The sequence below is a fragment of the Patagioenas fasciata genome, chromosome 2 (assembly GCF_037038585.1).
Source record: "Patagioenas fasciata isolate bPatFas1 chromosome 2, bPatFas1.hap1, whole genome shotgun sequence".
In the NCBI taxonomy this organism is placed as follows: Eukaryota; Metazoa; Chordata; class Aves; order Columbiformes; family Columbidae; genus Patagioenas; species Patagioenas fasciata.
This window is the reverse complement of record NC_092521.1, coordinates 36773052-36793204: the sequence shown is the minus strand read 5'-3', so window position 1 is coordinate 36793204 and position 20153 is coordinate 36773052. Positions and strand designations below refer to the sequence as shown.

Genomic DNA, 20153 nt, shown 5'->3' with positions numbered 1-20153 from the left:
TTTGGAGCTTTTGCAAATACTACGCCAACTATTTATGAGAATGTATGAAAGACAGTTGAAAACCAGTTACAGAGTTTGATTTTTACATGGAATGAAGAGAACTTAACCCTAAGGGAACTTTTATTCTTAGGCCAGCTAAAGTTGAGTTTTTCTAAAATTCCTCAGGCAACATCCCCTGCCCCAGCAGTATGTAGGAAGTCCTTTAACTGTATAAAGATGCTATTTTTTAAAAAACATAACAGTTTATGAAATTTCTGAAACTGCTTGGAAATCTTCAACATCTGGCCCACAATTATTCTTAATGGTGCTGGATTTATTTTTCACAGCCAGATTGCGTTTTATATTTCGCCACTTCTGTTTCTCTGACACTGATAGGGAAAAGAACAGTTATACTCAAATTCTGTTTGCAAGTTGGGCTGGTAGTTGCCAGTGATGTAAGTTTAACCTCATCTAGTTGTTTGCTAATGAGAAATATGCAGTACAACCAAGTGAAAATAATTAAGTCAGCAGAGATTTTTAAGATCTTTATTACTGTGTGTTTGTAGCTCAGCGGTTGTCTTCTGATGTAGAAGAGGACCAGAAAGAACCTCTGTATCTGACCTGAACAGAGGCTGGTGTTACGTGAGCCCATTCTGTATTCTCCTGCCTCCTCTTGCCTTTCCGCATCTTCCTCCCTTGGTGGTCCTTGCCATTTGAACAGGCTTTTTCCATCTCAAATCAGTCCTTTTGCTTTTACAGACACCAGAGACCACTTTCCTTCAACAGTACAGGGCACAATGGTGTTTGAATCCATAACTACTGCAAATGTCAATAGGAATAACAAAAACTGAGGGAATGAACTGTATTTACTTGGACTGCTTATTTGGTTTTAAGTATTTTCCTGCAAATCTTGAGTCAGGTCATTGTGAAACCATGAGCGTGAACTTTGTAGTTTTTGAAATGTTACTGGTTTAAAAATTTAGTTAAAATACATTCTGTCCTTTGAATATGATTTTAGTGTTTCATAAAGTTCTCTTTCCTGCAGAGTGAGATTCAGTATGGTAGTTATTATGTCTCACAGAAATAAATCTTGATTATTACTGTGACCAAATTGATTGCAATGCAGGCCTGTTGGAAGGTGGGACAGGCCCTGGCAGACAGGTTAGTGGAATGGCCATAACTCAGGCAATTCTTGGTCTGAACAGGGACCTTAGGATAAAACATTCGGTTGTATATGAGAACAGTTTCTGTCTTCAGAGAACTCAGGTTTTGGATTAGCTTCCTGCAAAATCATTTTAAAAATGGTCTTTGATGAGTGTAGGAATGACAACTTTTGTAATGTTTGTCTAAATTGTCATCAGAGATTTGGACTTGATGGCCCAGCATGGGACTTTTTGTCTACAGTACTAAGGAAGGTTGATCTTCCAGTGTTCCTTTTTCTGTGACTAATTGACATTTTTATCAGATTAGTCTTTTTGCGTGTGCGTGTGTGAATTCTCTTTCTGGGAAAAAAAAATAGGGTTCCTCCTATGACATTCTATTAAAATGCATTTTTCTATAGGTGCTCCTGGTTAGCTTCTTAATCAGAAAAGTCCAGACACATCTGCTCTGAAGAGTTTTTTGCTGGATGCATCTGTGTGCATGAGCGGTGCATCTCAAAGGCAGAGAGGATGTTGAGAGCATGGGTCTTTCCGTGGGGCGCAGGGCTGGGGCTGCACCAAATGTGCTGCCAGCTCCTGGGTCTCTGCAGTGTGCTTCGCTGCACATTGTTCAGACAGCAAGAGCAAACTGTAGAGGGATACAGGTGCCTAAAACTGCACATCAATGTACCTGTTTGGTTTATGAAGCTGATTTTTAGCTGAGGAGAAATTACGGAAATCACTGGCTTTTAAATTAATAAACATTTTAAATGCCTTTTCAGCACTTATGCTTGCATTTAGACATCTAAACACTTGTAAAATTTGGTTCACAATGTTATGGTGGCTTGGATTTGGAATATTCAGAGGGAAATAAGCAAAATAATAGAGGAAGGTGAGGAGAGCTCTGCTTTCCCATAACTTTTCTTTTATCCCAGCATGGTACTTTCTTGTGACACCCCTGACTATATGATGACCCAGTTCTTCGCTCCAAAGATAGGATCATGCTGTGGAAAAGACAACTGAGGATTGCTATCCATCCCCGCCCCTGGTGTGGGTGCTAATTACCACTGTGTAGTAATTAACTTGCCTGGTCATCAATAGACAAAGAAGGGTCTGGAAAAAAATTTCCTTCTTGCCATTGGGTCTGATTTGGAACTATTCTTTGAACTCAGCTGCGTCCACAGTGATTGCCACTTTTGTAGCCCGTTGTACAGCAGTAATAGAAAAAAAATTAAACCAAGCAGTAAAGGGAAAAGGCCATTTTTTGTGTGTTTTTTTTTTTCTTCTATGTTGCTGCTTTCTTGGTGATCATTTTAGGAGGTAAATGCAAGTCTGTTACGCTAAGGAAGCAATTATAATCAGGGAATCTAATGACGAATGATTTAGCTAACTGCCCTCATTACATTGAACATCTGATTATGTTGGATGTAATATTTGTTGTTTCAAAGTGTTGCATTTACAATGTAACTTGAAACAGTTTCTCTATCTTGAAGCCTTCTGTATTTATTTTATTGCATAAGTAGCCCTCCACAGAATTATGGCAGATTTAATATAATTCTTTATTCAGAGACAACTTGTTATAATCCACGAGGTTTTCATGTTGTTGTTCTTTTTTTTTTTTTTTTTCCTCTTAATTTTTAAAAAGACAAGAAAAGGAAACTATTTCTGCCCCTAGAATTTGTGTAAGCACGGAACAAAATCTGTCTGAGGAATATAACATCTTTTTTATTTATACACATATACACGCAGAGCAGCTTCTCAAGCTGCAGGCTTCTTGGCAGGCTGATGTTTTCTGTATCCTGTATAATTTAGTCAAGGCAGAAAATAGATGTGATGGCACTCGTGGCTTCAGGCTGAACTAAAACTCTCTAATAGTTACTTCAGTATAAATGAGATGCAATGACATAAAGGACATATCCATATAGAGGTAGTTAATTACGATGAAAGGAAGAACTTGTCTGTCTCAGGAACAAACTCATGGGTCCTCAAGACAGTACCTGCATTATCGAAAAGACCAGGTCATATATCAGTTCCTGTAATAAATGCATTATCCACCTTAAAACTGGCAGATTTCTTCCCCCAGTGTTTCCAGCTTTTCCAAACCAAATTGCTTGTGTGGTTAAGCAGCTTATGCTGCTTCTCCTTGTGCCACTGTTGTTCTCTGATTTTAGTCTTAGCTCTGCTTTCCCTCATGTCCGTCCACTTCAGTGAGTGATATGTTAATGAACAATGTTAACACTTTGTCATTGCCATCGAATTCAGAAAAGATAACCTGGAGAGAGTTTCAGGTTTCAGAGAGTGATTCCGTGAAAATACATTCTTTTTGGTACAGTGGGATATTTATAAAGCAGGTAAACTACTTTTGTCCTGTTTTCAGTACTAGGTATTTGATGTGTTGCTTTGTGCTTAAAAAGGCAACAGTCAAACTGGACAGCAGTGCTACATACACAAATTTATCAGGTACTTTATATGACTAAAAAACCTGGAAATCTAATGCCTTTTAGATTTTTTTAAGATGTGGTTCCAAATGAACTAGATACTCATGGCTGAACTCCCACTAAATGCAGAATCTTTACGAAGGAATGATTGAAAATAAAGCATTTACTCTGAAGGACATAACAAGGAAATAATAGCTAAATTTGTCTCTTGATTAACTTAATGAGAAGCATTTTAGGTAGAACAGAAAGTAAGATTCACTGCATCTAAGTGAAACAAGACCAGAGAGAGAATAGAGAGATCCCGGACAAAGTAAATTAAATTTGTCTAGCTGGTCTAAAAGATATTGCCAGCTGGCTTGAATATAGCTTATTTTTTTTTCTTCCAGTGCTATGCTCTTACTGTGAGTGTAAATTCATTGTTTCTTTAGACTTTTGACAAAGTATGATCAGTATTTGTTATAGGTAGTGTTCTGAAATTGAAAATAATGTCCTGATAGATTATACGTACTGAGTCTTTGCTCCCTGAGGTGGACATCTGGTTCCTTACGCTTCCTTTGTCCTCTGCAAATGCAGAGAACATTCATCTGCAGTGATCAGAGGTGGAGCCTTTGCTCCTGGTCACTGGTAGGAATCCAGCCCAAATCTGCAGCTGGTACAGCTTGTGGCTGTAGTAGAAACCCTGACCACCCAATGACTATTTGGCATCTTGTCTTTTTTAACAGTGTATTGCATGTCTGGAATATGAGGAGCCAAAAAGGAGACATGCACTGTCTGAAAGGCAAATGTGGAAGCAATTAGTTAGTACTAGTGGGTTCAGTGTGGATTTGACTGTTTGGATAATGATGGGAGAAGCAATAAGGCAGCTGTAACTGGTTTGTGGCCCAGGAGCTTCCGTTTCACCATGATGGTGCTGAGGCACTGGAACAGGCTGCCCAGAGAAGCTGTGGATGCCCCATCCCTTGAAGTGTTCAAGGCCAGGTTGGATGGGGCTTTGAGCAACTTGGTTTAGTGGAAGGTGTCTCCTAGACAGGGGGCTTGGAGCTAGGTCATCTTTCAAGTCCCTTCCAACCCAAACCATTCTATGATTCTATGAAATAGGGTGGTTTCAAGTGATCTTGGAAGTAGCTAGAGATGATGAAGACTAGATTCATGGAAAAGCAGGGATTAAAATCTAGCATGTGAAAAGTGGGCAGTGTTACATACAGCAAATGGTATTTTCTTCCATTTTTTGTCATTTATAACTTTCTGTCTTAACATATCTATGCTCACATTTCTACAGTCCCCTGCTTGTGTGTTTATAAAGGTTTGAGAGGAAGGCTGTGATGTGCCTGCTGCGTTAGCAGGTCTGTTCCTTTGCAAGTCAGTGTCCAAGTTATGCTCCCAGTCTACTCCACTAAAGCCAACAGTTGCCAAGAAAGCCCTTAAGTTTCATTTTTTGAAATTTTCTTAGCAACCCTCCCCACTTATAGGTGTTTCTGTGAATAACTAAATTTAATTATTCTTCTCTTTTCTCTGTGTATTTTGCTTGTCCCACCTTACAGTCACATCCTCCTCCCCACAGACCACACTGTTTCACACAGTGCTGTTTGCTTAGTTACAGCAGAGACTGACAAAAGCTGGTTTGTCACTTTGTGCCTGTAGTAAGCCAGGAATTGTAGAATCATCTTAGTTGGAAAAGACCCCTGAGAACAGGGAGTCCGACCGTTACCCTAACACTGCCAAGTCCACCGCTAAACCATGTCCCTAAGCACCACATCCACACGTCTTTTAAACACCTCCAGAGATGGTGACTGAACCACTTCTCTGGGCAGCCTGTTCCAATGGCTGTCACCACTTTTGGCGAATAAATTTTTCCTAATATCCAATCTAAACCTCCCCTGGTGCAACTTGAGGCCATTTCCTCTCCTCCTATCTCCTGTTACTTGGGAGGAGACACACCCACCTTGCTACAATGTCCTTTCAGGTAGCTGTAGACAGCGATAAGGTCTCCCCTCAGCCTCCTTTTCTCCAGGCTAAACAGCCCCAGTTCCCTCAGCCGCTCCTCATCAGACTTGTGCTCCAGACCCCTCACCAGCTTCGTTGCCCTTCTCTGAACTCTCTCCAGCACCTCAATGTCTTTCCTGTAGTGTGGGGCCCAACACTGAACACAGGATTTGAGGTGGGGCCTCAGCAGTGCCGAGTTCAAAAGAAGGGCTTACTGTGATATTACACGAGAGATATGAATTACCCATGGTAAGTTCAGAGCCACGTGGTGTTAAAACTTTCTTTTCTGCACTTTAGTTTGCACAATAGTTGTGAAAGGTCAGAATATTACCATGTATGCTCTTTGAAAATTTAAAGTTATGATACTGTCATGGAAGTCTTCTTATAATTAAACCTTTCTCTAACTACTAATGACAGTGTACATAGGATTATATCGCTGACAAAGATGTTAGGACACATTGTTTAAAATCCCTAGGTCTTAGTATGGGCTGAAAGGATAATTATACTTGGTAATTGATCATTTATTGAGGTTTACTGTTAAGTGGAAATAACAATGTAAAATACTTATATTGTTTGCTGTGACAGCAAATAGTTTTTTTTTTTTCTGAGGATACTTTGTACTACAAAAACAATTGAATTTATATATATTATACATATATAAAAATGTATTTCCAAATGTGTGTATACATACATATATAATATACACCCAACACATGCTCACCTGTATAATTAACAATCAAATGGCAGAACACAGACTTATTAAAGAAATACAAAAGTGTGTATGTGTAGTTATGCAGATACACAGAGATATTATTTATTTAAGTCATAAATACATGCTTTTTAGTTTGAGCTGAAGAAGATAATTAGGGGCACTAATTCTAGCAGTTCCTGAGTCGGCGCCTGTGTACTGATGTATCTTTTGCTGTGTTGCTGACCATGCTTATCTACATCGTATTGAATATCTCGTGATCAAGGGGTTGAAAATCAAGTAGAGTTGAAATATATTTCCATTCTTCCATTGAGGAGAGTATGAATTGATTTATATGTATGCCACAGTGATGAAGAAACTATGAAAGACTAAATTCTTTGCTATAATATCAAAGCAAAACCTTTCTAGAGCAGAACCACTAACTTGCCTTTATTTAATGCCATAACCCAGGAACCTGCCCTCCTCCTTCTCCCCCTCTCCAAATTTACTGTTGTTGTATTTTGAAGAAAGATTATCACCATCTAGGATAACCCCGTTGGCTTCCTGGAACAACAAATGGAGAGCAAGACTAGAAGTTTGGCTTTGTTTGAATGATTTGCATGTACAAAGTTTTGCAGGAATGTGTCTCTCCACAGATTTGAAGCCTCTGTAGGGTTCAGTATTTCAAATTTTCAGGATTTTATATGTCCGGGTCAGTTTTGGAGGGTACCCTTTAAAATGCTTTGCTAAGAAATCATCAGTACTTCCGCATCTCCTTTGTACTGGAGTTCTGGGAAAACATCTTGGGAAAGCATTCATTTTGTGAGAAATTTTTCTTTTGGAGCCCTAAGATGTTTGTTACCTTTTTCCAGTATAAGCTTTTCCTGAGATAGTTGACCATTACTTGATATTTTACATATGGGATGTTTTACAGAAGTTCAACACAGCAATAATCTCCCATAGTTTGAATGCCTATTGGATTTTCTACCTTCTTTTTTAAGAAAGGTTTTTCTGCTACAGCTTATAGAAATTGTAAAGCTTTTAGAAGCAAACCCACCATCACATTTGCAGACAAAGAACTATGATTTCATTCTTGTTCATTTCAAATGGATTAGAAAATATTGTCCAAATTGGGCACCATGCCAAGATTGCCATTAACTTTTCCCATAAAATATGATTAAGGACCTTAACAAGCATTTAGTAATTAAGTGAAGTGCTTTGGAAATTTATACGCTGTCCACAGTTTGTCATGTTCTGTAAAATACTGAAGACAGTTTTTATGAAAAGCAATAAAAATAAAGCACTAGAGGAACATCTGGGAGTGTAATCTGATTGGTGGGGGGATAGTTTCATTTTTAACAGTGTATTTTGATATTTAAAATTAATGTTGTGTATAGCTGATTTTTCTTTGTTCTTTAGGTTAATGAATTATTGACTGAATTAATGGAGTAATTCCTATAATTGTATATCCCATTTCTAGTGTCCATGTTGCTTCAATTTGTACTCCAAGTTGATTATTTTCCATGTACTCCATTAATGTGTGTACTGTTCTATATTTGGTTTCTGGTTTCATTTAATGCAGCTGAGTTTGCTGAAATAACAGTCCAAAGAGAATGGGAGTGCTGAACAGACTCTGAATGAAGCAGATTTTCCTGTGGCATGACAGGAAAAAACAGTATAGGCTTTCAGTCTGATAATGTTCAATGGACGGCAGGGTGATGCTTTGTTTTTCAGCTTTGCTAACAAAGAAAAAGGTTGGTCTCATGCTGCTGATGTAGCTTTTATGTGCTGCGGCCACTCAAAGTGATGTATAGGTAATTTTCTCTGCAAACCTCTTTTCCTTCCAATAGTCGCTGGCTTCCTTTGACACCGAGTACATTCTGGATCATGCAACAGGCTTAATGGAATAACTGATTTGCTTTTCTGTACTTTCTGAGAGGATTAATTCAAACCTTGAATTTGGAAGGAGATGCTTTTCAAAACTGCAAAGCTATGGGAAGCAAATTCTACTAGAATTAAAGGTGGCTTGATCTTTTTATCAGCTCAGTTATTCCAGATTATTGAAGAATAAAAGTCTCTTCAAATCTGCAGGCTACAGCCGTGCTCTCCAAGTGTGCAACAACGTGAATACCTTCTACGACGGATAAAACCATAAAAAAGTGAGGAGAGCAGTTTTTATCCATGTATGCTGTATGAATCAGTGTTTTCATGACTGGAAGATCCAGGTGATTTGAGAGTTAGGATGCAAGAATGCATACTTATCAGTGTTTATATTTTATTGCAAATGAAATTTGGTTACCACACTCCATAGTTCCAACCTGGGTCCGTGGCTCAGGTGTGACCTTCAGTCAGGTCTGCTCCTTGTGCACAGGCAGCGGAACTGGATCGTAGTGGTGCTTTGAGATTTCCACTGGAGAAACTTTTTTTTTTTCTCTTTTTTTCTTTTTCCCCAACACATTCCATAGTTCAGTGGGTTTTTTTTATTGTTTTGTTTTATATTACCCTTGGCCAGAATTGCTGCAGTAGTAGCTGTTGCCTGGTTCTCACTGAGTGCCTGGTCCAGGCAGGGAAGCCTACCAGGTGTTTCTATTTTCAGCTGCCCCAGCAGGATTTAGGAGCTTTTCAAGCAGAAGAGAATGAAAGTTTTGTGATCAGAGAATCACAGAATGGGTTGGATTGGAAGGGATCTTTAAGGATCACCTGGTCCAACCCCCCTGCAATAGGGTTTTTTGTCCAAAGTGGTGCCACAGTGGCAGAGAAACTGTGATTGTGTTGGAGAGATATTGTCAGCGTTTACTGCAGGGTGACAATAAACCATGGTAGATGCTCTCTGTTAACCCTTCCCAGTAAGGAAAGGTAATAGGAAGAAAAGGGAGAGAGTCTTGCAAGTTGGAAAATTTAAAAATGCTTCACTAATGCTTCTAATAAGTATAGAAAATAATACAAAATATACAAAACCAATCTTGAATTTCCCAGCATAGTGCAGCATTGCCTGTGGTTGCATGAGAAGTAGCTGGAAGTCCTGGGCTGGACTCCGCAGCAAACCGGAGCTGGATTCAGGGATGCAGGGACTGGAACCAGGCTTTGGATCACAGAGATGACAGGCAGGGACCTCCTCAGATGCTGGCCATGGTCGAAGAGAGAGAGACCCTCCTGATCTCCCACTTTCACAGGGCGTATGGGATGGAATACTTGGTCAGTTTTACTCATCTGTTCTGTCCGCCCCTCCTTACAAATACGCCACTCTCACTTATGGGACGTGCAAAATTTATCAGGTACCTTGGCTCCCATGGTGATAAGTCTAAACCTGGGCCTCTTCTGCATGCCAGTGCTACTGTTATCAGCTCCAGAGCTCAGTGTCTGAAAAAAACATGCAGCCAAATTCAGAAAAGTGCAATTTACTTAGAAGAACTTAACTGAAAGAAAAATTCACTAAACGAGAAACTGGTCTTGTTTTTAACAAAACCAGGACAGATACTTAAGATATTTCCTCTGCCTATGAGGTGTTTAATGATAGATCATCTGTGGTAAGCAATTAATTTTCTTATACCATAGAAAGAAAAAAAATTCCTCTAAGGTTCCTGAGTTGAAGGAGACAGGAGAAGAGCTCCGTGCTTCCTGGGTGCTCCTTGCTAAAGCTCTTCCTTTCTGGTGTTGAAAAAGAGTTTACACGTGTTATGAGAGAAGGATAGCATGGAAGCCATCTGTACAAAATGTCAGCTTCCGTTGTGCCACACAGAAATTAGTCAAACTTTTAAAACAACATATGTTGCCTTTGTCATTTTTTTAGACTTTTTCTAGTACTGTTCATTGGTAAGTGAAAGGTTATAGAAGGAAGTGGGAGAATGTGGGTTGCTAAGCTTTAGTACACAATAGATAATCTTGATACAGTAAGTATGCTTGCTCTGTCATGTTTGTGTTCTGCAGGTGAATGACAGCTGTCTCTGGATTTTTTCTTTTCATGCACTAATTCATTTTCAAAGAAGTGTACAGGAATTGTAAAGGAAGGCAGTTTGTTTTTTATTTGCGTGAACATTCACGAGCACACACATTCCAAATGCAGTTTTGCTTGTATGATGCATATTTGCCCCTTGCAGGGTTTTTGCCTTTTAATTCCTTTTTGTATTGTGAGCTTGTGTATGTTTCCTCTGTCAGTATGTGTTTCATGTTTGGGATTCTGGTTTTATGTTATTGTGGTTGTTTGCAGCTAATATAGAAAAGCTGTAGTGCATGAGGCTCAGGCACTGTTTATATGCCAAGTTCCCAAAGTCACTATTAAAATCCAGACAGTTGCCACAAACCTTTTCATGGATAGCTTTGGTGAAAATCACTTTCAGACCCAGTGTTTCTACTATCTAGACATTAAAATTTTGCACTGTGCTGTCAAAGGGCAAAGGGACAGTTTTTGTCTCCAGAACAAAAAATGTTCCTTATGACTTTGAAAGAAAGTGTGGTAGTGCCTGTTTACCCATGTGTTATTCTTTGATCCTCTCTTAGGGTTAAATAGTGAAAAAAATAAAATAAAATAAAATAAATCCAGCCTTAGGATAGTGTCTAAGAATAGTCACTTTCCATACGTTTTGTTCAGGCATTTAAACAATTAATAGTTTTTGCCTTATTCTGTTTGTTCTTTCAGGGCATTCTACCTGGACAAGTCCAACTTGCCTCCAAATTCAACATCCAAAGCGGCTTATATAGATAAGGTAAATAAAAATGTCAAGTGCCTAATTAAACTTTGCATGTTATACACTGTGTCATTGTAATCCTTTCCTGAGGCTTTCTTAATTCCACCAAAAATTTGAATTAACGCTGGGCTGGGGGGAGGCAGGGAAGGGAGGAGCTCTCTTGCAGCATTTTGTCCCACCTGTGGTTTAGGGGCATGTGGTGCCATGTAGTTCTGTATCAAAAAGTGTTGCTGGAGAAGGGTGACCGTAGCTGTCCTTTTTCACCGTGCTTTCAGAGCAATGCAGTTGTGCCGGGAGCATGTGGGGGGCAGAAGGGTAGGGTGGGGGGAGAGCAGGTGCAGGCAGAAATTCTTTGTTCTGAAAACTGGAAGCGCTGTTCCAAATTAAATACTCCTCCAGCATCCTGCTCAGAAGGCTTTCTTCTGAGCCACCTCATTTAGGCTTTCTTCAAATGCTTTCATCTATCTTTAAACTTCTGGGACTGAGCGATCCCAGGGGCTATGAAAATTCATTTAATGCTCTCTCCTATTGTTGGAGAGTTAATGCCTGTATTGCAGCCCAGTGGGTGAAAAAAGAAGTTCCTCAGGTCTTGCCTACACTGACTTCAAATGCGATTGAGCTGCTGTGGCTTGAGAAATACTGTGATCATCAGCTGAGCCCTATGACAGACTAAAGTTTTATGCCGATATTATCCAGCATGGGTGTTAACTGATAGTTCCTGCTTCTCAGATCCAGGCTGCACTGCGTGGGAGGGGAGGAGGACACATGCTGGTTTGTGCCCGCGTTTAAATATGCTGGTTGTTATAGTTGATTTACCTGACCTCTGTGCTTTCCTATGAAGCAACCTTCATATAGAGGCAAGTCAGGCTGCCACTTCCCTAAATAGTCAAAATTGTATTCAGAGAATGAATTTGTCTTTCACGAGATTCATTCTTTGAGTAGCAGGGCGGTTTGTTGGAATCTTCACGTGTTTTTGGAATAAAGAAAATAGGGAATTTGGAATTATGAGGTCTGCAAAACTGTCTTGTGAATGTCTCCTTTACACAAAGCACCATAAAATGGTGCTTTTTTATTGACGAACCACTCTTGAAGGTTCCTCTTCTGAGAGCAGCCTTCCACTTGAAGCTGCCTTCTTTACTAGGTGGTTCATATATTTTCCCTAGTACTGCTGAGTTTATTTTAAATCTCACTACAGTTAACTGTTCTTGTTTTGTAGTATATATTTGTCACTTTTGTTCATTTTTACTTTTCCATGTTGTTAGTCAGAATTAGGAACTAGACATTTGCACGAATAAAGGACAGTGTTACGTTAGTTATAAGCTGATTTTATCAGTGAGTTACTAGGTTGCCTCTTCATGGCTTCCCTTCTTTGTCAATACCAGTAATGGAAATGGCAATGATGGATGGGTCTGTTGAAGTGAAAAACATTTCTGTGGGCAGGACTGGGAATGAAACAGTCAGTGATGGTAAGAATTTAAAAGTCTGGAAAAGTTGTCATAGGTCATGTAACAGAAGACTGTGTGCTCTGTATTTGTTATGGAATTTGGCTTCTGCTTTCTCAGCCAGCCCTGCCGTTTCATCTGTGTCTGTGAGGAGCTGCCCTAAAAGACCATTTCATGTGCTCTCAGTACCAAATATTCAAATCTCTCTTCCTCTCTTGCAGCTGATGAGGCCTCTCAACTGCTTGGATGAGCTTTACCGACTGATCGGGTCCTTCATCCGATCGAAGCGCACGGCTGCCTGCGCTTACACCGCCTGCAGCGCCTCCGGCGTGGGATTGCTCTCCGTGTCTTCCGAGCTCTGCAGCAGGCTTGGAGCTTGTCACATCATTATGTGCAACAGCGGAGTTCACCGGTATGACCATTTCTTTCCCTCCCTTTGTTTCATTCAGTCATTGCAGGTTGGAAGCTGCTGCTTTTTATTTCTAGAGAGGTCTCACACTAAATAATCTTAGACTAAATATCTGGTGCACTTGAATGATTTGTAGGGAAAATGTAGAATTGTATTTGCAGTGACTGACAGAAATGAGCAGCGCAGTTTTGTTTTGTGCACTTGTAATGGATTGTTCCTCATTCAAGTCAGTAAAAGGCAGAAATCTTAATTGCTGAAGCAGAAAAAGGAAGGTTTCCGAGGTGAATAACATACTATATTAAATTCCTAATACAGGCAAAAAATGCTGAAATTTTTATCTGCTTCAGATACTAAGGGGAGTTGTAGAAGAGCTTGATTCAAGGAAAAAAATGAAACAGAAGAGATACAAATTTTTGCAGGTGTACCTTATGATAAGTAGAAGTTCGGTCTGTAGAACAGTTGGTGTGATTAATATAATTTAAAAAAATGAACTGAGCTGTAATCAACCGATCTTTGTCAATGCTAAGATATTTTAATAGACGTGAATATATGACAACAGTGTCATTATAGACTTCTCTAGTACTTAATGATATTCATCAAAGGCAGCAATATGTTTATGTTCCAGCCGAGCAGATAATTTTTTGTACATTTTACCAAAAAAGCACAACTACAATTGGAGAGGGGAGAAAAAACACAACAAATAAAAAATAAACATAACCAAGAATCTGATGCTAAATATCTGCTCTTCCTATAAGAATTCCAAACTGTGGATTATAGGTAGCATTATGTTAAAAATATGCTGCTTAGTTTCTGATCTATGCAAATCCTTATTTTAGCAGACTTGGTTACCTGGTACATCGTGTTAGAATGAGCATTACTTTCTCCTCACTTAAGTAATGCCCTTTCTTTAAAAGAGCTTTGAGAAGGAGGTGGGGGGCGGGGGAACAGCAACATAACTGCAATGCAGTTATGGAAAATGGAAAAGCTCTGTATATAGCCAACACAATTAGGTTGTATGAAAACAGTGCTTGCTATTTCTTTGTTAAGAGTTAACAAAGTTTGCAACAGACTATTTGTATTACTCTCTATCCCTGATACAACTATATATCATGCTCTATACTGTACTTGATTTTAGGCAGCAACAGAAAAAGGCTGTATTATTGAACACTAGTCACTGTATCAAGTGAAGATGGAAATACTATGTAGCATGGGCTGACATGAAGTTGTCCTTTCAGAAGACCATGAAGCTATACAGCTTTTCTCTGGCTCTTTGTCTCAGTTTCAGTTTAACATCTTGTGTGATCAGAAGAGACTTTGGGCTTAATTTTGCCATTTTTTATAAAGCTGAAAAAGACTACCTCTGGGTTTCACTCTGATTTCATGGATTAGGTTCTGAATTTGCCAGTATATTTGAGCAAAAAATTATTGTAGTTCAAGAATAAAGTCAGAGCAACTTTAATAGCTGCAGTAAACTATTACCCACAGTGTGTTTGGTCACAAAGTATTCAGAATAATTTGATGATTGAGTAAGAGATGGTATGCTGGTATGCTTGATTCTGAGTGTGAGCTGTTCTTAGATGAATGTAATTTCTTCAGCACATTTCTGCACAAAACTAGGGCAGGTATCAACTATTAAACGTCTATTTAATATATCTAAAAAACCCTCCCAAAATAGCAGAAAACCAACACATTGAATTTCAAGCAACAGGAGTAGTGTTTAAATGTGTTCTGTGTGGTTTTTGATCTAGATGTTAAAGTGTTCAACATCACCTATTTACATAAATGTCCAAACCACTTTTCTCTCAAGCCTGACTAGTTCTGCTCTACAGAGAGTCCATTTGAGCTATTATACAAAATACTGTTACTTCACTTGTGTATTAAAACTGCCTTTGTGGCTACCATCTGCTCAGAGAAAGAAACATCAACTCTTGGCATTATCAGAAACATTTTATGATAGGCCCTTCAGGAAAAAGGAATGCATTACTTGAGATTTTTATAGGTACTCAAAGAGTTTTTGCCCTGAATTTCCATAAATTCAAAAGAAAACTCATGCATTGAGAGACTGGAAGGGATTCTTCCACTGTTATTCGAAGTGGTGAAAGTTGAGGGAGATTTTTAACAACATTTTCCTGAAATTACTTTTGTGCATACAAACTCAATGAATAAGGAAGTTTTTCCTTAGAATTCAAATTCATAAAAAGTCACATAAAGTCACTTTGAGTGCTGGTTTTCTCTTTCTGACCTCCCAGACCACATCTCTACAGTCCAGCACTAAGCAGACTCTGCTTTTTGGCATTCTGAAATTGCTTTTGCACAGGTAGAAAGGGTGTTTTGTCTCCTGCTAGTAGGCTTGCTGCGTGAATTTTGTTCCTGAGATGTCTGCTGCCAAATTCCGCTGTGTTTTTGTCAACCTGCTCCCCTTGCTGCTCTGCAGAGTGAAACTGTCTTGCAGCACCATGAAATTCTGTCAGGAGGACAGAAGAGGGAAGAATAAGATGCTGGATCAAGTCCTGTAGACACGGATGGTTTTGCCTCTTGCCTGCAATCTTGAAGGCTTAATTCTTCTGCTTGGTGGATGGAATATTATTTAATCAGGGCAGATAATTATGCAAAATAATGCTCGTTTGCAAATGCAAACTAATGCTTATTTTTCTCACGCAAAATGTAAGTCAGTTCTGTAGAGTTCAAGCTACTGATCTGCAGCAAGAGAGGATATTTATCTCTGCGTTCAGCATTGTATCTGGCCTCCTGTGTTCTTAGAAACGAAATGCCGTGAAGTGTTTTATTGTGATCAGTGGCAGAAATCAACATTTTGGAGGCCCAGGCCCAAGGATCCCTAACTGTTTTTAGACACAATGTTATGGATATTAAATGAGTTGAAAACTGGTATTATACAGATACTACCAGACAAGCAAATGGGGGAAAGATGTGATTTGTGCTTGCAGGTTAAACTTTGAAAGCATATTCTTCATTTATCATCTTATCATCCTAAAAATGAAGAATAATTGACTCAGAGCAAAATTTGTGTATGCTTTTTTTAAAAACAAACTAACTCGTCTTTGCTTAATTTCTGTGCTTGTCTATTGGGACAGACTCCCTGAGTCTGGGGAAGAGCCCAGGATGCTCTGCTGGTCAGCATCTTCCTTTCGTTCATGGGGAGTGGGAACTGAGCAAACCATTAATCTGTCAGAATTTAGATATAATTAATATAATCGAAATATAGATGAACCATCCCTCACTGAATTTCTTTGTCTTTCACTGAACTGCCTGGAGAGCCCTTTTTGTGTTTTCTCAACTTAGGTTGACAGAGCGGGAGGTTTCTGCCACCTTTCCTCTCCTTCTAACCAGGAGCAAATCCCAGATATAGCTTGGGAGGGAGGTGCTTGGTGGCAGTCCAGTGCAGAAGAGGCCAAGAACTATGAAACAGCAGCTTTGTCTGCTTTGACAGTGATGGCTGATCTCTGGATCAGCAGTGTCTTGGTTTCTGACTTCTCTGTGATCCATATTAAATTGCTTTTTACACTGCACTAGGCTAAAACAGCTTGACAGAGTTCATATTTTCATCCCTATATCCAAGATAATACTGGGGATTTTGAGTTGCTCGTGATTGCTTTGCTTTGATTTTTATTATGACAATATGTTTACCAATTTACTTTAGAGCCTGAAATCCTATATCTATTTCAGACAGCAGTTCTTTTCAAATATATGTTGATGTCCAGAAAAACAAGGATGGGCGAAAAAATGAGTCCCTTTAACCTTCACTGTCCTAAGTGATATGTGAATACGAACTCCCCTTAGGTTATCATAAGTGAACATGCCTTGTTGATCAACATCAGGAACAGAGCTCTAAATTAATCCAAGAAATCAATAGTTCGGATTTCTGTTTTCCCCTTTTTATCATCCATAATTATATTTCTGCCTGCCACTCAGCTGTCACCCTGTAAACAATGTTCTGCTTTCTTTACTTGTGCTCTTTCTGTTTGAAGTTGTAATCACTCTGCACAAATGTAGGTGATGAAAGGCACTTTTAAATTCTATTGAGTCATGATGCTGCTTCTGCTTGAGGGAGAAGAGCGAGACTGCACTGCACAGACATGCCTTAGCCTCTTTCCATGCCAAAATGAAATTAGGTGCAGCAGCTGCAGAAGTCTATTCAGGGACCATAGGCCTTACAGGCTCAAAGCAATCATTTAAAGCATCCAAATGAAACAAATCCCAAGTTTATTTAAAATTTTGTATTTCCTGGAGGATCGAGAGAAAAGAAGTCTTTCATAAGCTTGATGAGCCCCAGAAAAATCACTGTCTTATTTTCTTTTCTGAATTTTAATTTCCCTTGCAAAAAGTCTCCTCTTAGTGTGGCCATCCCTCCAGCAGTGGGGTTCTGGCTGGCAGGAGCTCGGCTGAATGATGAGGCAGGTTTTGCCAAGGGTTGATTATGCGTCTCCTGGAGCTGGCACCGCTCCTGCCATCCCGCTAAACCTGCTCCATCTTCCACACAGCGAAGCAGAGTAACGCCATAAGCTGTCCAGCACGGCCAGCTGCCTGTCTGTGCATCAGATAAAACCAGGTGAATATTAGGAATTCTGGCTATTCAAGACATTTTATAGTAAAAATTCTTCCTTTTAGATTATTTTAGAAACTTATCTGTAGGGGGTACTAATTGACAGGAAGCTCAACATGAGCCAGCGGTGTGCCCAGGTGGCCAAGAAGGCCAATGGTATCCTGTCCTGTATCAAAAATAGCGTGGTCAGCTGGACAAGGGAAGCGATCCTTCCCCTGTACTCTGCATTGGTGAGGCCACACCTGGAGTATTGTGTTCAGTTCTGGGCCCCTCAGTTCAGGAAAGATATTGAAGTGCTGGAGCAGGTCCAGAGAAGAGCAACAAGACTGGTGAAGGGACTTGAACACAAGACCTATGGGGAGAGGCTGAGGGAGCTGGGCTTGTTTAGTCTGGAGAAGAGGAGGTTTAGAGGTGACCTCATCACTCTCTATAACTACCTGAAGGGAAGTTATAGCCAGGTGGGAACTGGTCTCTTCTCCCAGGCAGTTAGCAGTAGGACAAGGGGGCGTGGGTTTAAACTCTGCCAGGGGAAATTCAGGCTGGATATTAGAAAGAAATTCTTTAAGGGAGAGAGTGATCAGGCATTGGAATGGCCTGACCAGGGAGGTGGTGGACTCACCGTCCCTGGAGGTTTTTAAACTGAGATTGGCCATGGCACTTAGTGCCATGATCTAGTAAGAGGACTGAAGTTGGACCAAGAGTTGGACTTGATGGTCTCTGAGGTCTTTTCCAACCCAGTCGATTCTGTAATTCTGTGAATTTAGTTCTGAGCTCAATGACTGTGTGATATTAATAATAAAAAAAAAGTCTCCTTGAAGTTTTGCAGCTGTATTCGGGCTGAGTATTAGCTCCAAAGTACGAAGGCTTTCTGAGGTTGATGGGACAGCTTTCAGGAGGCAGGTCAGCACAGGTTGCAGGACTAAGCCTTACTCCTCTCCAGCCTTCTGGTCTAAACCATGCTTTTAATCCTGCTACCTTCCCATTTAGTCAAGATTCCCTTCTTTTTTTTTCTTAATGACAGTTTTCTTGTGTCTGTCTACAGTTAGTGTATTTTTCTGATACCTTACCTACTGAGACATAAACTTCTGTTTTCATAAAATAATTTAAGATACTGGCATACTTCCTTCTGTGCTGGTTACTGTTTGCAAACAGTTATTTACTTGTAAAATATGTGATAATTTGTGTTAAAACAATATAAACAAGGCATTTAGCACAAATAGGTTATTTCTACAGTGATGATAATTTTATTTTTATTTATGTTTGCCTTTCATAGCCAATCTGGCACGTTTGCTTTGTTTATCTCTAATATGTGCATGAAGGACTATAGTCTTAGAGTTCTCTTGCGTGTTTTGAATTCTGAGACACTTATTTTGTTTAAAACGCAATCTGAAAATGCAGAGAAGTGCATAAAGTGCACTGAGACAGATAAGATGGATCTAATTTGTTGCTAGTATGGATTTCAACGTGTTCTTTTTTCCTATTTGGATTCCTTTTAACATAATGGACCAGGACAGACATTTAGCACCAAGGCTGACACACAGCTCAATCACCTTGCTATGTAAAATCATTCTCTCACGCTTCAGTTCTTGAAGTATTACCTTATCTGCAGTCCAGGTCTTTGGTAGAATCTGAGAAAAATAGAATAGGTCCTCTCGAACAATCTAACATTAAAAACTTACCCAAATGTTCTTTGAATTCTGAGGTGGAAGAGAGTTACCTGAATAACCTTAACAAGTACTAGACAGGAAATAAATTGCAGTTTTCTAGCAGATTGACTTACCTTCTTAAATGGGAAGAAGCCTTTAATGTGAAAATCTTTCTGCACAGAACAAAAGATAATGGCCAAAGCTGGATTTTCAGATTACTTTAGATTTTTGTTTGTTTGTTTTGAAAGTATGACTGAGAATGAGCAAACAAAAGGCCTTTTGGAAACGCTGTTCTTTCGTCCAAAAAAGAGAACATTTAATGGTAGAAGTGCTTCCTTGCAACATTTCCAGCTGATTAAAGGTGGCAAGGTCTTACAGAAATAATGTTGCTGTAAAGATGCTCTGTGCAGTATTTTAACAATTACAGAAGATGTGTGGTGAAAATCAGTTTATTTTTTCATTATTCTTTGAAAAGCTCTCTGTCTTGGAAAAGGTGGAACAGTCACCTTTTATTTCTGGAAATAGATTGGATGATAGTAATCTTCCAAATAAACTATGGAAAGAATCATCAATACCTACTGCATGTTGCATGCTTCAGGATTAAAAATTACTAATTTTGAATTGAATAAACCTGATTAAAACTGTGTTTGTAAACTACAAAAGAAGTCATTAACCAAGGTTAGGTCTGAAATATGGCTGATGTATACTTAGCTCCCAAGACTGATTCTCTAGCTTGAGAAGATCGTGCCATCTACTTTAGCAAGTCAGAGCTCTGCTGGTAGCTTGTGTTCAAAAATACTTGGTAGGGCTGGGTTTGAACATCCTGTCAGGGGACAGGAGTTGGGATATACTGATATACTGTAATCACAGTGGTGCCTCTAATGAAGGAAACCTCTTGATGCTGATGCTTAATGGATAAAAGGCAGATAGTCCCATGGACTATCTATTGTATTTCTGTGTTGTGGTCTAGTATCTTTCACAGTCAACTTTTGAAGCCTTGTTTATGATTGCTGAACCATCATAATGGAATAAATATATTTCACATGCAGAGTAACAGCTTGCTATATGTTGGCAAAAATAAGAGAAGTTTTGGACTAACCTTTCATGGGTGGGTTCAGCCCATAAAGGAACTGAAAGTTCTTTCATAAAGGAACTGAAACTGTCCTGAACTCCACTAGAGTTA

The 20153-nt window shown here is 39.4% G+C and overlaps 1 protein-coding gene across 3 annotated transcripts in view; it reads left to right on the top strand.

Moving 5' to 3' along the window:
- Window positions 1-20153, top strand: part of PREX2 (phosphatidylinositol-3,4,5-trisphosphate dependent Rac exchange factor 2) — a 171867-nt gene that overhangs the window by 131686 nt on the left and 20028 nt on the right. For all 3 annotated transcript variants that reach the window (XM_065830622.2, XM_071804036.1, XM_065830621.2), the window contains 2 exons: window positions 10864-10930; window positions 12576-12766. In XM_065830622.2, coding sequence (XP_065686694.1) covers window positions 10864-10930; window positions 12576-12766 — 258 coding nt within the window. The remainder of the gene's footprint in view (window positions 1-10863; window positions 10931-12575; window positions 12767-20153) is intronic.